At 40.4% G+C, this 19793-nt stretch overlaps 1 protein-coding gene across 14 annotated transcripts in view; it reads left to right on the top strand.

The window, feature by feature from the left end:
- LOC133949946 (calcium/calmodulin-dependent protein kinase type II delta chain) overlaps positions 1-19793 on the top strand; it is an 84005-nt gene that overhangs the window by 49599 nt on the left and 14613 nt on the right. For 4 of the 14 annotated variants that reach the window (XM_062384057.1, XM_062384051.1, XM_062384061.1 and 1 more), the window contains exons 4-13: positions 1376-1430; positions 3102-3167; positions 5999-6071; positions 11425-11527; positions 12288-12371; positions 13556-13650; positions 14327-14449; positions 14544-14627; positions 14830-14872; positions 16621-16658. In XM_062384057.1, the coding sequence (XP_062240041.1) occupies positions 1376-1430; positions 3102-3167; positions 5999-6071; positions 11425-11527; positions 12288-12371; positions 13556-13650; positions 14327-14449; positions 14544-14627; positions 14830-14872; positions 16621-16658 (764 nt within the window). Of the gene's footprint in view, positions 1-1375; positions 1431-3101; positions 3168-4629; positions 4703-5998; positions 6072-11424; positions 11528-12287; positions 12372-13555; positions 13651-14326; positions 14450-14543; positions 14628-14829; positions 14873-16617; positions 16659-19793 lie in introns of all 14 variants that reach the window. The other 10 variants (XM_062384054.1, XM_062384048.1, XM_062384058.1 and 7 more) reach the window with 3 other exon arrangements.

The raw sequence follows: 19793 nt of genomic DNA, 5'->3' as shown, positions 1-19793 counted from the left end.
TGTTCCAGTAATATTGTCCGAACTTTATTTGTGGCTTTAAATACTAACTTTTTCTGTTCTGGACACTAAACAAGTTTGGTCTAATTCATGTAAATCATCAAAACAGACATAAATAAATAGAACATTATTTTTCTTCAATATATATCGAATGGAGAAAGCTGTCGTCATGGGCTCTTGCTACTTTTGAACTATTAAACCTGTGAAGATTAATATAGGTTCATATTAATATTTCAGCAGCATGTTTGAATGTCTGGGAGAGAATGAAAGTGAATATTGTCAATAATTCATTTTATATACTGGTGTCTGAATCTGCTCCGAGAACACACAGAGAGATGCAGAAAATAATATTCCTGGCTATGCCAACATTTGAGAGTTCATCATGACAAAGTAGCTGAGAAAGTTCTGCAGGCGAGCAACAGACACTGGTAATTAATTTATAGTCACATGGGTAATGTGGATTCAAAATGCTGTACCTGACAGTGATGCATTGTAAGTACATGTAATTTAAGGGCTTGTAGGGCAAATTATCATTCATCAGCATCATATTGCCTTTGACTTAAAAAGACAGGTACTGAACCAGCTCATTGGCAAATTAGTAAACTTGCTGTCGGTATCTGTTAGACTGGATTAGACATTAGAGCTTTTATGGATGCAGAGTGTGTGTCTGTGTTATGTGGTTTGGTTGGAGGACCTGCACTTCTCTGTGACAGTAAGAGGAATGGTGTTTAAAGTGTCCCTCTATAATAACACTGCACCAGACACATCTTTGCCAAAAGGCCTTTGGGGGAATGACGTAAGGACTCTCTCAGGTAATCTGCCCATGGTATCGGCTCTTGTCTCGCAATTGAATCTAACTCTAAAGATTCAAGAGGTGATGGGAGTTGTTCCATCCATTCAGAAACCCCTCTCAGCAGACACAGTACATTTGTACAATTTTAACTTTTATATGTGCCTATAACAGTCCCTTTTTGGAATAATTTAAAATGTCACTTAGCATCTAAGTTTTTGCTCAAATATCTGTCATAAATAAAAAAGCTTGATTTAAAAATAAAAAAGCCAAAAATCTATAGAATAAAAAAATGGCAGAATATCTGCAAATCATTCTTTCTGCATCAAAATACACAAAGAATTTGTCTGTAATAACAACAAACACTTCATCCAGAAAAAATGCTCTATCCACTGGAGATGTCCAAGACTCTTAACCCCACTTGACACTGAGTAGGCACCCTTGTGCTCAGTGCTCAGTTTGTGGTTCATTGAAGAGTTCGTCATTCACACAGCTGCCTCTTGCTGCTGGTTTGGCAGCTAACCTAGGTCAGTGGAGCAGTATTTTACATAACACGCTAACTTTCCTTTCTCTCCTCCTCTCTCACAGTGCGTCTCCATGAAAGCATATCAGAGGAAGGATTCCACTATCTGATCTTTGACTTGTAAGTGCACGTTTTTTCTTTTGCAGCTTTAAAGGGATAGTTCACTTAGATAATGAGGGAATTAAAACATTTCGGTGAGCTATTTAAGACAGTCACATGACACTTTCCATGGTTTAATACATGCCAAACAAACATGTGCAACTATCTTATGAGAGTACATGATGAGGTGATTCATTAATTTTGTTTTTGTTTTTGAAAGCAGAATAAGGAGAGAGCGTGAGAGATTGTTGGCCTCCAAGTGAATGTGATTGATTCACTCTGTATTTAATTCTGATCGAATTTTCAATACAAGTTTATTCGTGTATTGCCAAATCAAAACATACATTCTCAAGGCACTTGAAAAACTCCCTCAGTAATTGGAAAAAACCTCTCGAACACGACTCTATTGGTAATTGCTGTGACAAATTCCATCTTATGGTCAGTTATCAGATCACTGATGAGCAGAGATTTAGATCTGAGAAATATGAAATTGATCCATCCCAACTGTGACACATTTCAATTTGAAAGTGAACATGAACTTGGTTTCCTCCAAATTCTGTTGTTTCTATGATGTATAAAACATGAGCTGTCCGTCTCATTTCCTGCTGTCGATATATAACTGAAATATGAAACACACTATTGTATATAGTTGCTTTTCTCCATCACTTAATTTCATCTTCTTCCCTTCCCTCAAATGTCCATGACTCGCCATCTCCTTCATTCCTCCACCTCTCCTGCATATTGTCAGCTGTTGTTTACTAATCAAATTTACTAATCTGGCAACTAATAAGGAAACTGCTTCAAACTTCTCGGAAACAATGTTACTAGGGGCCATAAAATAGAATATCGGATGTTAACTGCTAAGGTCAACGCCAAAACACCTCTTCTTTTCCCCCTTAAAAGAAAATTAATTTGTTTAATAGTTACTAAATCCACTGATGATGAAAACACACTGGACCAAAGGAAAATATTCTATCAGGTTTGGGTCACTGTTGAATGCATGCCAACAATACCACAGGGGCAGGCTCCCTTTTAGAACTGAATTTGTCCCAATACCAAAGTCATTAAAATTTGCACCAGACTTTTCTATGGAAACCACTGAAGACTCTACCTGACGGTGTTTTCCACAGCCCATGGAAAAATATCCTTCAATTTATTTTTATTTTTGGGGAAACTGCTCCACTGACCCACTTTAGAAATCATGCTGCTCAAACGGGAAAACTCCACCGAGTACCAGATGAAGGTCAGTTTACAGCTGCCATTCAGACATTTTTTGTGTCTGACACCATTGAGACTGCGAGTTTTTACGTCAGCCCACATTAGTGTTTTTGGAGAAGTGACTTTGACCATTCTCTCTCTCTTAAACACGTCTTTTTGTGTATGCTAAGCTCCTCAGTGTATAGGGAGCATCTAACCATATCATAGCATAGAGTTGTTATTGCATCATTACCTCCCTTCCATTCTGTCACACACATTCCAGGTTGTGTTATTTAGACAAGTGCTGTAGACTTGTGGTAAATGCATGTATGTTTTTGTAGTTAGTTTATATTAAGCCTCAAAAGCATTAAGTTTTTCTTTTATTCTGTAACATTCTCAAACCTTTTTGCTTTTTTTTTCACTGTAATTCATTTGTTTTCCTTTATAACTCTCTCATTCAGTATTTTTCCCTCACTGTGGTTGTTCTTCCTCCAGAGTTACCGGCGGTGAGTTGTTTGAAGACATCGTTGCCAGGGAGTACTACAGCGAAGCCGATGCCAGGTCAGTGTGATGCCCTGTGGTGTTAATCTATAAATGTAACGTTAAAGCTTTTTTGGCGCCATGAAGGCATATCAAGGTCGATACAGTTAATCCAGAAATTGGGACAACCTACATATCAATGTGTCTATGAATATATACATACACAAGAACACCACCACTTTTCATTACGAGTCACATCTTGATATGCATTTCATGCCTTAAACTCCTCCTCCACATTTCCTGTTCTACCTAAAGTTGTCCTCTGGTCAGAGAGCTACTTTCCCAGTGTCACCTTCTCTCCAGTTTATTGAAAATCCACTCAAAAATGGAACTGGATTTTTGTCAAGAAAAGCAGCTTCATCCCAAAGTACTTTTCAGTGTGTTTTCATCCAGCTGGGTTGAAGTTTGTCTTTGAGTTGATTAAGCAGCGCAGTAGATTTTTTTTCAAATTAAGAACTACTTGTATATCATCAAAGTTCTGGGTTCTATTTTGCAGTGTATTTTTCAGAATTTGTACAGAACTTGTCTATTTAGTAGTTATTTAGTAGTAAATTATGTTTTAATGTTGACATCTGTAAGAGCTTTATTGATAAAAAAGAACCTGCATGTTACCTTTTTATATATATATATATATATTTCTCAGTGTTAAATGTCCTTAAAGGAACAGTTCAACAAGGTGCTTTGTTGTGTGAAGTTCATCAATCGCATGTCTGCGTGGTGAAGTATGGATTCTTAGCCTAGCTTAGCATGAATACTGGAAACAGGGAAACAGCTACCCTAGCTCTGTTCTTCCTTGTTAACGCAGCTGAAGAACACGGATAAATGTTGATTGTTCAACTAGTTCTACAGTAATGACAGTTTGTGCTTTAAACTAGAGTTAGGCTCCTACAATGCCGGTACTTACCGGACTGAATCCCAACCTCATGAGTATTTTGCTGTTCCTAAGAACCATAGGTTAGGTTTTATTTACCATGTGATCTTTATGTTAATGTGTCAAAGAGTTTTGCACTTACATTTAAGCTGAGTATTCAACCAAAATATTAACAATTAATATGTTAAATGTGAACTTTGACTTTGCCTTAGCAATAAAAAGCTGTTCTTATTGTCAACTGTAACTAAACCATTTTAAAATGATTGATTTAGCACTGGAAGTAGGTTATGTGAGGTCATCTTGGCAAGTTGGGAACTAAGGCAATTGGAGGCTGTGACAGAGCCAGGCTAGCAGTTTCCATCTGCTTCCATTCTTTATGCTAAGCTAGGCTAACATCTGCATGTCTCCAGAGCTGTAATGAACTTACACAAACATGTCAATAATCGTATTTGCCAAAATTGCTGAACTGTTCATTTAAAACTCTTCCTCTTTATATTAAGTGTTTAAACTGGATGTGTTGTGGTGTGTTCTGTCTGCCTGTTTCCTGACATTTACCTGTTCTCCCTCTTCCTCTCCTTTTTGCTTCTGGCCTGGTCTCTCTCTCCTCCACAGTCACTGCATACAGCAGATTCTAGAAAGTGTAAATCATTGCCACGTAAATGGCATAGTGCACAGGGACCTAAAGGTTAGTAAGTGACCACAGTAACGCCAAAAAGACACAGGCCTGCCCACCTGTGGCGCCTCGCATTGCTCCTCCACTGCCTGATCAGTCGACTGGTTAACCTTTCGCAGTGTGCCGCCTCCTGCAAAAACCACACCCACCCCCCTCTCCACCGCCAGACACCCTCACACACCACCATCTGACATGAGTGTTTAGATAGCCACTTACTGCAGAGCATTGTGGGCAGGCTGGGCGGAGAGGAGGCGCTGGGTCGTGTCATGCTGGAGGAGGGGGCTGGGAGATCTCATCATGGCCTGCCTCTCCTGTATGCCAGGGCACAAAGTGCATGTAGCATCTGTCCAAAATCATGCTGTGAACCCGCCACTGAGCGGCTGAGACCTGAGTGGGAAGGGGGAGCCAGAGACCGGGGGGGCTTATTGAGACCCTTCAGAGATGATCTTTAGCTTATTACGATTTGAACTCTAAATTCTGACTCCAGAGAGTTTGACATAACATTTCTTTGATATGTATTTTGATATCAATTTAAATAATGTTGAGGGATTAAAACGATCAGTTCTTTAACTCACAGCACCTCCACCGGCAAACATTTTAGCCACTTGAATACTTTGGTATTCGTAGCCAAGAAAGTTGATTCTTGACTTTTGACGAAATGATCATGGTCCCCTTACTCACTTTGTTATGGACCCTTCGATCTTCAAAGCAGTCTTCATGACTTATGAAGGTTTCATTCGACCAAATTACTCCAGACTTTCCTCGTCTGTTCAGTTCAGCCAAATAAAGTTTGTGGAGGTGATTTGAGTAGCATCTAGTTTGTGACTCACGATGCTGTGAATCCAGCCTGTTTCAGATTTGAACACTTACCTCCCGACTCAGTCTCTCAGTGTCTGACTCTGGCCTCTCTGATTGGCCAGGAGCTAACACCACTTCTGTTTTGGGACTTGGGCAGCGAATTGGCCGTGTTTCTAGAGTAGCAGATGACGGCATAATTACAGCCATGTTTTTCTTTCCAGCATCTGTCACAGGGGCAACACACACACACACACACACACACACACACACACACACACACAAACACAGAAAGAACAAAACTTGTGGAGTACTATTGAGTAAATGATCAATTTTACCAAAATTGCCCATCATTATAGCCTCTGGGTGGGTCAGTTGACACATTGGTGTACAATCCCCCAACCGTCACACGAACACGGCCAGCAGCTCCCCGAGTGTCAAAGCGAGCTCACAGCCACAGCCAGTGAGTGGTAGCTTGTCACTAACCCATGGCCCCCTGGTGTTTGCATGCAGTCATTGCATTCAGCAGATCCTAGAGGCTGTGCTCCACTGCCACCAGATGGGAGTGGTCCACCGCGACCTTAAGGTAAGTACACACACACAAAAAATAACAAGCTCAGGACTCCTATTGCCCCACATCCCAACAATTCTCCTTTTTTTGAACTTCCTTCTCCACACTGACGTTTCTATGTCAATGCTTTATTTCATTTTTACCTGCTGAACCTAACTCTGAGACATGGGTTAACAATTTATGATTAGAAGTATAGATATTTAGCAAACAGATATTTATGTTTTCATATCCATTTCTCAGTCTATGAGCAGGATTAATCAAAAACTGCTCAATTGAACTTATGTCCACAAAATTTTGTAGAGAGGAGGGGCGTGACCCAAACCCTTAATTTGTGTGCTGATCCAGATAAACAGGAGGATCCAGGAATTCACTTTCTTTTAGTGCATTGCACTGAACTTGCACGTATGCGTTGCGTTAATGCCTGATGGTTGGCGTGCTTGATGCTTGGTTCTAAAGAGAAGTACATGAAAGTAAAATCCAGAACCACAAGAAAAACCCACTGCGTCAGCCTACTGCTTCAGCTGCCTCTTTTTCCTTGACTGACTAGCGCCTTGGTTGAATGTTTGCCTCAACAGAATTTGATTGGCCTCGGCCTCCACTGCCACATGAAAAGTTGAGCAGGGCTCAATTTCTACCGTGACACAATGCAAGGGAACCAGAGCGTTTGGCAACGCATGATATCGCCCCATTCAATGTGAATAGCATGACAGCAGTTACTTTTTCTTTAATATAAGAAGACGACATAAAACATCAGAATAACATGTCCTTCACGGTGGTTCTTTCCTCTCAGGTCAGGGTGTAGCTGTTGCATGTCATCACAGAGTTACAAATGTTCTTGGATGAAGTTGAAGCTCTTTAATGGAGTTTGTCCCCAACAAGCATCTTTCAAGAAGCTGAAACCTCCTTCACAAGGAGAGGAAGTGAAGGAATCGCATTGCTGCTGCGGAAACTAGACAAAGGGTTTCTCATTGTCGGTTGTCTTGCAGAACATTCACAGGCAGATTAATGACATTAGACAGAATACTAAAAAACACTTAAGGACACGGCAAGACAAAATTAATTCTCTCTGGAATGTGATAAAAAAAAAAACAATACAGATTACTTAATCATTTGTGTGCGATCACGGACAGGAATGACTGTCAACCATGCATTTCAGGTTTGGCTTTGAGCAAGGTTTTTCATTAAAACAAGACATTACATGGCTTAACATCAGCTATGATAGCAGAGGCAGTTCAGACCATGCCAGTAAAGATGTTAGTGTGTTTACAGTAGTTTAGTATGGCCCACGAAGGACGTTGTAGAAAATAAAAAGTAGAAAAGGTTCTTCAACTCTGTTTGAAATACAGCTTCCATTGTCACCCATAGCACAGTGAGGTATGTGGTGAATTCTGCACCTATATGGCGGAAGCCTCAGAATGTTGTTGAAGTTTGAACGCAAGTACACATCACGTTCACATCGGTTTCGTTTGATGCTGATTTTCACACTGCGGCCTGTTCCCAAGGCTCAGGCTAATTTGCCAATCAAATGAACCTGGGTGTGTCTGAGGATTGGTTTACCATCAGCCATAATAAGCTTGCTCTTTGCATTCGCCGACTGCCTTCTCGCTGCGATTTGATTGGCTGTTGCCAGGCATCCGCCTAGGCTGGCTGCAGAAACACAAAAGACAAAACAAATATAACCAAAAAACAAACAAGCAGAGAGAGGCACTATGGGAAAGCACTGTTTGCCCCTTTGTGTTTTGTCTGTGTGTGCATTCGTGTGATCTCATATCTCAAAGATAATGGATTTGACCATCACAGAAGTCTCACAAACACATGCACAAACATGCACACAGGAAATCAATACATAGCTGTCTCTATTAAGTCCTTGTAAATCGTCATAGTTGATATAAACCATCTGGATTCATGGATTTGTCTTGCTGTTGTCCACCAAGACAGTGTCACAGAGAAGTCTCCACTCGAAAGAAGACTCCATCATTTTAGCTTTACATTTCTATCTAATTTTGTTGGACTCCAAACCATAAAGGAATAAATTCGATGCAACTGAACCTGAGATATTGTCTCAAAAACCTGGCCCTTTCTTGTCAGTTTGGTCAGAGATCTGGAGATTTCATGCTTATAGCAGTTCATTTATCCAGGAGCCGCCAGCAGAGATGAGGAGCAGGCTACAGAGATTAGCTCCCCTCCATTTTTTTTTTCACATTTCAGTGTATTCTTCAGACCCAACCAATGCTGGGAATCAACATCACTTGAGGACATTTAACAGATTTCGCATCCCCCTCTGAAGACACTGAAAGCTCAAGGGCCCGGACACACATGCACAAATGTATCAGCGGCATACCATCGCCTTCTGTTCACTTCCAATCTGTGTAGGCGACGAGGGGAATAAAACATTGGCTTCCTGTGGAAGGCTAATCTCAGTGTAGTTTTGCATGGAGTTCAACTCTAGTGACGGCTTCATTTGTCTCACCTTTTACTCCTTTCAGCATCATTTCTAATCTCACTTATTTTTCCTCAATTTCTCATAGTTTCTCCCTAGAAAATCTCAGTAATTTGTTAATGATGTAGCATATTCCCTTTCAACAAAAAACATTTGTTTGTGTACAACATTTTGGCATCAAATGCAGTATAATTATCAGTATTAGTCCTCCAGACTACAGGAGGAATCCCAGGCTGGTTCAGATGGCCACTAAATCTTTTTACTATATAGCTTGCTGTGTTAGACAGAATCCAATTACACCTATTAAATTCCCATAAATCCTGATCAATCTGATATTAACTATACCTTGACCACACATACAGAAAGCCAGTCGTGTCTGTGTGTGTCCTCCTACCGTTCATGCTGTGACCTTATGTGTGTTTCCATGTGTGTGAGGCCTGTAAGCCACATAAGGTGGTACTTAAAGGCTGTTGGAACACCGTAAGGCTTTAGCGACATGTCACCAGGTCCAGGTGTCGCAGCAGACTTAGCACATTCCACCCCTATAGCACCATCTGTATGATCATGAGGTAGAACCCTTCTTCAAAATCAGTTCAATAGTTTTTGCGCAATCCTGCTAAAAGACAAACAAACAGCAATGAAAACATTTCTCGGCGGAGGTAATTCATTTGCAAAGAGATGAACCTCATGTAGTGTTTATCTCCAATCTATACCCTAATTTCATTTGGTAATATACTCAATGTTGCTTAACAAAGAAACACCAGAAACTTCCATGTAATGTAAACGTCTGTATGTTGTGGCCCCCAGTTAAAACTATTTTAACTACATTTCTTAGAAATCAAGTATCTCTCGCAGTCAGATACAGCAACCACATACCTCAAATATACCACATTTCCCAAGAGCCTTGCTAGCTGGTGTTATTTAGATGGAGCATTAGGAGGCTAAAGTCATGAGAATAGCAAATTTAAGTGCCATTGTCTCTGAACTCAGAATCTAAAAGGGGAGAACGTTGTGTGTTTTATCTGTTATCTCGGCACAAAGAAATGTAAAGTTCAGTCACTGAAGGTTTCTTGCCATAATGTAATTTGGAAGTCAGGGTTGACTTCTTAAAATAAATCTTTATATATAGGACTGGCGATTTAATTTTGAATCAACAAAAAACAGATGCTTTTGTCATGATGATTCAAGCACAAGAATTCAAAACATATTCAGTCTGTGGAAGTGTACCAACTGTGACTCAAAGTAAGATGAAGGAAATGACTGTTCTTTCTAAGGGATGACTCTTGTTTTTCTGTCTCAACCCTTTTGTGTAAAAGCCTTAAATAACTTTGACTGAAAATTCGACCAGAATTACAGAATGAAATATTATACCCAAGTTGCCTGTTTAGGGCTATAGTTAGGGATCTGGGCCTAGGGAACACAGTGCTTTACACGGCAACATTTAAAACGTATCTTTACCTACTTCCCTATTGTCCTTCATTTGACCCTTTTTGCCTCTCTACTAGGTTACATGGTTGTTTTCCAGGGCTGGGATTGGGTGTTTTTGAGGTGGGCTGTGGTGAAGAAAACTGGGGTTGAGCGTTTGCAATGACTGCATGATGCTGATGAATGCATTTACCCAAACGCCTCCCTCCATCCCTTTTTTGCCCCCTCCCTACCTCTCCTCCCCCTTCTCAAACATCTGACTCCAGCATGCCCTCCTGAACTGCACGTCTCAGGATTCCCTTATGCTCTACTAACAGCTCGAGCAAACACAAACACAACACAACACAACACAACATACGCACACACATACAAACACACACACACACGCTCTCAATTATCAAAGGAATTCCATTGTTCTTCAGTGAATGGCATGGATGATACCTTCTGGAATGAAAAGCAAAGATAATTATGAAGTGTGAAGATGATGTGTCAACAGTGTTGGAGAGCCTCATGAGCCATAATTCATTCTGATCCTGTCACATATTTGCATTTCCATTCAGACATTACATAAATATGCTCTCATATATAAATATGAGGCCTGAAGATATCCAAGTTCTTGATCATATTGGCTGAGTAACTAGAGCGGGATCCTGTCCAATTACTTGTAGTAAAGGACTGATAGGTTCAGTCGAGGCGGTTAGAGGCAACTGGGTGTAACTACTCAGACCTACATGTATTTCTGCATCTGGTTTCATAAGCAGTCATTTGACAGTTTCTATACTTCCTGAGTCCAACAAATCTTTGCATTGACAGATTGATTGACGTGTTCTAAAAAATCACCATCCAACCTGATGTGCCTCTCAGATACAAAACTTCTGAGATTAGAAGTTACAAAAAATCCTCTTTTTGTACCCGAGTCTTTCTATGATATTTTCAAACAGTTTTCAAAGTGACAAATGAAGGAAATGTGGTTGTTTAACTAAGATAATAAACACAGCAGATTCAACTAATAGGACTTGCATCACAACAAAAAAAGGATACTAAATTATAACTGCAAAATTCAAGCAGAGCTCAGTGTTGTGCAAGCAACACTGAGCTCTGCTCACGTCTTGTTGACAGACGTCCACCTGTGCCGCTGGGTTGAGGTCAGCCGTGGCCCCTGACTTGAACCGCAGTGTAATAAGGCTAAACATGAGTCAGTGGTGTCCGTCTCTGTCTCACCTCCCTCCTCTAGACGCTCACAGTATCTGTTCGTCTTGACACCTGCTACACTTGGCCTCCAGCTTAGCCATTAGTGCTAACTGCTAAACGCTGACACCGTGTATGACATCATTCCTTATTCTTATTACACTGTGAACTATAATAACCCTCCCTGCAGTGTTTAAACTTACTTAAACACTAGAAAGTCTTTGAGTCTTTAGCTCAGTCATTTCAATTGTATAATGGAATCACTATGTCAGAGCAAGGTACTGAAAGTTTTCCCCCGCATACTTTTACTTCAAGCCGGAGAACTTGCTCCTCGCCAGCAAGTTGAAGGGAGCGGCAGTTAAACTGGCAGACTTTGGCCTGGCCATCGAGGTGCAGGGAGAACAGCAGGCATGGTTCGGTGAGTACGGACAATTTTTCTTTTCAGAACCTGCAGAAATGTTAGGATTCATATATACATATTTAACACAGTTTAATGAAATATGTAATTGACATCGGAAGTTGTAGGATTTTTTACTTAAAAGGCACAAGTTCACCCTTCAGTGTCTGGAAGTGGATGTTGTAGTTGGTTTTATGTATCAACTGGTTAAACTTTTGAAGTCAAGTATGTGCTTTCATTGACATTATTCATAAACTTGCTCCAACAGTTGAAAGAGAACAGTTACATTTTTGTCCAAGTTTCTTTGTCTTTTAACGGCAAAATCAAATGAAGATTCACAGATGTGCCAGAGCCCAGGAAACTCCCCTGTTACCTCACACATATCTAAAGGGACTGGGTGTACCACTGCTCTTGGCTCTCATATCAAGTTTGGACTGGATGGATATCAGGTCTATTTCTCTCCCTATTCCCTGAAGGACAGAGAAATAATTGGTCTGGTCCCCCAGCTCCAGCCTCACATTGTATTCTGACTTTAGCACCAGTCAACTGGAACTTTGTTTCAAAGTAGGCTGAGTGTTGCTGATCATGAGCCAAACTTCCCACCCACAGAGGGATGTTTTCCTTTAACCTCGGCTCATAAACGTCACTTTATTGGACCACTGCTGCTCTCCACGGCAACATGAAGTGTTTGTCCTTTTACTGGACAACAATCTTCTATAAGACTTCAATATATAGGAGGGGGTCAGGTTTAATATTGGTCTCTGTGTGTGTGTTATTGCAGGTTTTGCCGGGACACCAGGGTACCTGTCTCCAGAGGTGCTGAGGAAAGATCCCTACGGCAAGCCAGTAGACATGTGGGCCTGTGGTAAGATTTTCTGCCTCTCATATCTGGGGAAACCCAGCGGAACAGGTATATTAGATGCATACAAATCCATTGGCTCGAGATAGCCAATCAAAGGCTTTTCCTGTGGAGAATCACAGGATGCTACACCACGAACACACTAGTTGAAATCAAGGTTTCTCCATTTTTCTGTGAACACCTTTAACCTCAGTTTCCAGCCCTACAAGACATGGTCTTACCGATATATTGTATAGTATTAATTGCTATTTAAACCTATTGTCCAATCGCAGCACCTGTGTGTGTGTGTGTGTGTGTGTGTGTGTGTGTGTGTGTGTGCCCTACTGTAGTTCATGTACCACAAAGGGCTTCTGCTTCTTGAATTAATCATCACTGATGTTCATTACACACACTTCTGATGGGGCAGGCCACCTGGGTCTGAGTGGTAAAACACACGTTGTCTGAAAACAGAGGACCTTTCATCTTTTCCTGGCAAAAAGCCAGCCAATGGAAAACCAGTTGTCCCTGATAACATCGGCAATCTTTGGCACAGGTTTGTGTGTGTGACCACTGTTCTGCCTGGACTTCCTTGAGAGCAAAACTAGGAAGGGAGGCCCACACAGCAACCCTTTAACTAGACAGCTCATTTTTAGCACTAATTTAACACCAGCAAAACATAAATATTCTTTACATAATAAGTCACTAATCAATGGTAAAATGTGAGTGCCTCAACTAAATACAGTGCAAACCAAACCAAACACTGTCCGGGAGCATCCTGGCCAAACAGATCCCCATGATTCATTGCTTTTAAGTAATACACTGATTTCAAAGAGGTAATGGGGAAAATGTCAGGATATTATATTTTTTAATAAGTTAGTACTCAACTGAACAGCTTATTCTACACATGGTAAAAACATATTTTCAATCTTTTTAATCAACCGCAGAACATTTAAGTCAGTAGCTTTGTAACTATCCTGCATCCTAAGGCCTTCACACTTTGCTGATATTTACTTAGACTTCATATGTACATCTTTCAACTCGTTTGTTGACTGTGCTCCTGTGTCCCTATTGTGGCACTATTAAAGAATTGTCTTATTTTCTGTCTTAAATTTATTTCCGCTATATTTATTTCTGAGCGTCTGCTTGAAATGATCGAAAATTGAGTTGTTTGTAAGTACCAACACACATTGTGTGCGTGTGTGTGTTTGCAGGTGTGATTCTCTACATCCTCTTGGTGGGATATCCACCTTTCTGGGACGAGGACCAGCACAGACTCTACCAGCAGATAAAAGCTGGCGCTTATGATGTGAGTGGTATATTCTCTCTCTCTCTCTCTCTCACTCTCACTCTCACTCTCACTCTCACTCTCACTCTCTGTCTCTTTCTGTCTGTCTGTCTGTCATTATACAATTTCTTAAAGAGAAGTTTTATAATCTCAAGTCAGCAAGAATGGTCACTTGGCCTCAAAGATGAACTCACTGGAGGTCAGGTGACCGCATGTTCCTATGCAATAGATTTTGGTTGTGAAACATCAAGGTTACTGTGACCTCTAAAAACACGTTTATGGCCTCTTTTTGACCTCAGGACTGCCTTGTGGAATTTCTTTCACATTTAATCAGTTGTCACTTGGATTCATATTTGAACTGATTTAGATTTCAGTGGTCAAATTCATGGTGACCTCATATGAATCTCGAAAGCAAATTTATGTAGATGGGAACTTCACTTGTTGGTGAAGGCATACTGTCGCGGTGTGGTAATTCTAATTTTGCGAGCTGATTTTATGCTTTTTTTAGCTGCCTGTGTTTTTATATATCTCTTTAAACATCAGGTCTATACGTGTATTACAATCTCTGTCGTCTGGTCTGCACTTAGTAAATGAGAAGATACAGTTTGTCAGGCAACCAACATGATGTACTTTGCAGCTTCTTAATGTTGATGGTGGGACACTGTAAATGGTTTCTGTGGCGTCTCTCTGTTAACAGTTCCCTTCACCCGAGTGGGACACGGTGACTCCAGAGGCCAAAGACCTGATCAACAAAATGCTGACCATTAATCCAGCCAAGAGAGTCACTGCCACAGACGCACTCAAACACCCCTGGATCTGCGTACGTCTCCAGTCTCCAAACACACAGTCGTACATGTTCGTTTCTTCTCCTCCTTGAGTCCGGATAAATAAACACACTTCCTTTCTGTTTCCAGCAACGCTCCACAGTGGCGTCTATGATGCACAGACAGGAGACTGTGGAGTGCCTGAAGAAATTCAACGCCAGGAGGAAACTCAAGGTAAGTGACAACAAGTGCTTTTAAACAAGATGAGAGATTTGTTCTAGGAAAGAAGAATTGTTGTTCAGTTTCTGCATTTTTGGGAGAGTTAAGAGATCAACTCTTTTATTCTAAGACATCAGTCTACTCAGTCTTTTCAAAAAATCTGTTAGAGCAGGTCTTGTGTAAACATTAAGGTCATAAGGGTTCTGTTCCTCCACAGGGTGCCATCCTGACCACCATGCTGGCCACTCGCAACTTCTCTGGTAGGAATCAACCAGTTATGACATATGACAGCAGGCTTGCTTATAGTATTACAATCTGAAATATACCCAACCTGAAGAAAGCTTTTCCTTTGCTTATGTCTCTATAACAATACATATCTACATATTGTTAAAGATCCTGCTCTCTTGATAGCAGCTGTTTTTTCCTGGCCTTTAGAGCCCGTTAAGCTTCATCCGTCCTCCTTTATCATCTGCTCCCAGCAGAGAATGAATGACCACATGGATCAATAAAGTCCTATCTTCAGGTCCATTTAAAGGGCAAACCATTCAAACTGAGTTCAGCAGTATTGATTATTTTCTCTTTATGACAAATGACAGGCAAGCTTATGGTCTTTTTCCTTCATGTTAATTATATTATTTGTAACCTCTAAACCGCCACTTACCTTCAATTGATGTCAGTGCAAACATGCCGTGAGTGTTTACTTTTCTTCTTTTTCCTTCCCCCTCTTGTGTGGTAACTCGTATGCAAGGTAAGAGTCCTCGGTGTTGTTTACACTTCTCCACAGTGTCAACCTACTGTCAGGTTTGGTTCTGATGCATGTCATGTCTACTAAAGCACCAGTACACGGCTTTCAGCTGACTAAGAGGTTCTGTTTGCAGCCATATTGTATGTAAAAACAGCTTCAGACATAAATATCATCAAATTCCATTGGTTCTAAACTGCAGATAATTGGGAAGTGAAAATTCGTGGATCTGCACCCAATTTTGATGTGCCTGACTTGGCCTATGCCCTGTCCAACAAATGGACTGGGGTGAAAACATAAACTCCCTGGTAATGACAGTTTTGCTGCGTGATTATGCATAGTCAAATATTAGTTTAACAGGTTGACTTTCAGCTTTTGAACCATTTCCTTCACTGAAAAGACAGTGAGCCCCTCTTTAATAAAGACTTCATGTGTAGGAGAAGATACAATTAAACGCAGTTAGACTACTATTGATAGTGGATTATATCCAATCCATTCTACTTGGGGATTTTAAACTGGTATGAGTCATGGCTTTCGAACAAAACAATTCTAAACACCTCCATCTGATAATTTCATCTAAGCTCCACAGACCAGTTATCACAGTAGGCAACTATAACTTTACTGTCCCTGTACCTTTACACATTCCTCTCTCATTTTCCTCCAGTATGGCTGCTAAAAGACCTGATTTCACAGAAAAGCTGCTGTCAGTTAATAAACATGCACATGTCTGTGGTTTGACAGTAAAACCCCTCACTGTCGTAGAGGATGCACAAAACACACACACATTCTGCCCTCCTGCCACCATCATCCTCTCCGTCTCCAACTGTGCTTGCATGTAATATTAATTATAGATAACAGTACTGAGAAAATAAACTCCTTTCATATAATTTCACCTCACTCCCCCTTCAACTAAATAGTGTTTGTATGTTGTAGTCTGTTTGAGATAAGACACATAAGTGCACGAGTGAAAGTGGGCAGGGAAGAAATAATAGGAGTGGTATCTACTCATCACTGCTGCCAGAGTCTCGCCTGTAGTCTCATCTGATGAATCTAATCCCATGTGTCAGACTAATTCACCAAGTTTCATTTCATCTCCTGGCTTGATTTGCATTTTTCTCTTCTGCTTCCAATTCTAACAGGGCCCTGTCTGAGGTCGCATGTAATTGGCCAAACATGAATAGACATTGTTTGTGTACGTGTTCGTGTTCCAACTGGCAACGCGGTTCCTTCCATTGTTTTCTTCTTTTTTCTTTTTCTCAACAGCAGCCAAGAGCCTGCTGAACAAAAAGACGGACGGTGTCAAAGTAAGTCCAGCTTCCATTTCACTCTTCTCACTTGGCTCCTCTCATTTCCTGTACAGACAGCTTACATGTCTTGTACTACTGTTTTTATATGGTTCTTTACCTTCTACTGCTCCTCAGCAGCTTTAGCCTCACTTTAAATATGTTGTGAAAATGTGTAATAAGTGTTGGTTCTCAAATGCTGTAGTATTGTCTGTGAACAAAAAGCCACACTACAGCCTTGGTAATAAAGGAGCTTGAGGTGCAGCAGGGAAATAAGTCTTTCCCAAGTGAATGTGACACATTTCTCAACAATGATCCCCCTCTGCAACATCTGTTTGTTATCTGATATGAGGAAACTGTTGGAATAAGTGATGACTAAATGTGTGTGGGTGTCCCTTGTACTTATATCTTTGTGAAGACTATTTTAAGCATGGAGTGAGGACATTTTTGGAAAGTGAGGACATAACTTCAAGAGTTAATACTTGGTTTTCAGGTTTAGGGTTAGAATTAGGTTTATAATGGATAATGCACAGTCCTCCATTTCTACTGGGCTATTTGTGCTGTAGAAAATAGTTCACGAAATCTGGTCACAGCAGATCTTATTCATGTGACGTAAGGGCACATCACCTGTTTATTTATTGTGCTCAAATATGAAATAACGCACTTGTGTATGACAAGGAATGGAGGGAAACACAGAAATGCCAATATGCAGAATAGTACATGAGTTGTTTTTTTTTAAAGCTGGTGCTTCAGATGCTAAAAGCTCCACTTTGTTCCCCAGCCGCTCTCTGACTGTCTGTCTGCTGTTTGGTGCTGAGCAGGTGGTGGACAGTGCATCAGAGTCTTTTCTATTTATAAATAAATTAATAAATTAAATTAAAAATACTGACATCTAAAGGAATCAAGGCTCTCCAAGTTCAATTCTTTTTATTGTAACTCTGGTTCAACTGGTTTCCTCCTTCCTCTTTCATCAGAGCTGCCTGAATGACTAATGTGTCTTTCTTGTTTTTCTTGTGATGAGGTTCTGGTGGCGGCGGTCTTGCATGTTCAGTCACAATAATTACTGTTTGTCATTCAAACTGCCCCACCTGTTTAATCCAAATACTACACTGTTGCTGCTCCCAAATGTGTGTGTGGTCATCTACTGAGCATAGGCCTAATCACAGCAGTTTGTGATCAACAGGTAATAGAAATGCTAATGTAATTCTTTTTTTTTTTTTGCCAGATGTGACCATCTGACTAATGGAATTATTGTGGCCTTATTTGATACAGGGATTTATTCTCTGCAGAAGCCACTTAACCTGCTTGGTGCATTTTTAAGTAAATGGTCTAAAATAAACGTATTTAGAGTCATGTGTGTCTATGTGAGTGTTGGTTGCAAAGTCACATTCATTTCTGTTTTGTTGTGGTGTGGCTGCTCAACGTAGAAAAGGAAGACGGACAGTACAGAACATTTGAGGGTAGGCCTGAGCTCGCTGCTGCTTCTAGCCAGATCCAGACACCTGCATTGGGTAGTTAGCTGTAGAGAAGCCCTTGTGTTTAAATGCTGCACACGGCTAAAGGCTGGGGAGGACTTACTTACTGAGCAGACTGTATAAACATACCATCTCTATATGTAGTGTTTTCACAGATTACAGAGTACATCCAGCCTCTACTTTAAACTCTCTGACTTCAATGATCAGAGCCATAGCTTGAGGGTGAGTTAGATCGGATTCATAATCTCAATAGCTTTTTATCCAGACTACAGCCCTGGATCTGATCTTATCTGATCAGCAGCAATCATGTTTAATGCCAAAGTGGTTAATTTGTCCACCTTTCCCAACTATAACACTATGTCTCTGTGGCCACTTTAAGTCTTTTATTATCTATGATTGTAAACAGGAGAAGATGGGACTATGAGTGATAACAGTTCTGTTTAAAATGAATCTATTACCTGAGACAGATAATCAGTCTGTCCCTTTGGCGGAGACATTTATTCATCATTATGACTTTAAGTCATTATCAGCACGCATCCTGATGCTTTGTCATTGTGTTTTTCTCTGGGTATCAAATGGAAGGTTTATACAGAAACGTCATCATTAACCAGTGCAGGAGTTTGGTTTCGGGCTCACAAATCAATGCCATTTATTCACTGATGTTGAAAGTGGGAGTCGAAATACAAAAACTGAACTGAACTGAAAAGTAAGTTGTGATATCAGGTAGTTTTTTAAGTTAAGTTTGCTTCATATAGTGCATCCCCAGCCTTCGTGCAAAAAGTAGAGAAATTACAGACTCTTTATTTATTTTTCAACACAGTGCAAACCAGGAAATTTCTAGATCTGACCCTCCTCCTTAAAAACTACAACCTGTCATTGTGTTGTAGTACTACAAGTAGAATACTGCTGAACCTTTAGTATAATACAATGGTAGACTCATATAAGATTAGCAAAACAAACTGTTAGTCCAACATGTTGTTTAGAAGACACAAAATTGTAGTACCTGTTACCTGGTGTTCATCTGTTAATATGAGTCTTGTTTAGTTGTCATCATTGCATGTCTTGGAAAACACATCAATTTGATTTTTAGCATTCCTGTTTTGGGGATTTGGTTGTTGTTTTGTTATTGCAGATATTTCTGATCCCCAAAGGAACAATCCTGACTCTTTCTTTGACCCTCTACCTTTTAATCTTTCAAGGGCACAAGCTTCTCTAAATTGTAATTCATCCTGTGAAACATTCCCATTTCTTTTGAATGGATTTGAGATGAAGTAGTTGATCTCATGACTTTTGATCTACTTGCAACCAAAGGCTGGTATTTTTGGTTCAGAGTGAAAGTCCCTGAAACTATCAGTGGTATTCCAATTGTAATTTGAGCACGCTAACATGCTAAGCTAAGGTTGTCAACATTTCTCTTTAAACATCAACATGTCACCATTGTCATTGTGAGCATGTTGATCTTAGCAATCAACCGAAAAACATATAAGCTTCACAGAGCTGCTAGCATGGCTGCAGATTCATTGCTTGCGTGTATTTTGTGAGGGGATTACGTGTCATATTCAGGCCATATGGCATGTAATCTCCTCATGCGTTCAATCATGGATCCTTGTGCTAAGTGATAAACCCGTCAAGTCAAATGAGAACTTCAATGCAGTTTCTTGTGAAAAGGGAGTATTCGTTT

The sequence above is a fragment of the Platichthys flesus genome, chromosome 24, assembly GCF_949316205.1.
Source record: "Platichthys flesus chromosome 24, fPlaFle2.1, whole genome shotgun sequence".
NCBI lineage: Eukaryota > Metazoa > Chordata > Actinopteri > Pleuronectiformes > Pleuronectidae > Platichthys > Platichthys flesus.
The sequence above is the reverse complement of the archived record's forward strand: the minus strand, read 5'-3'. Positions and strand labels throughout refer to the sequence as shown.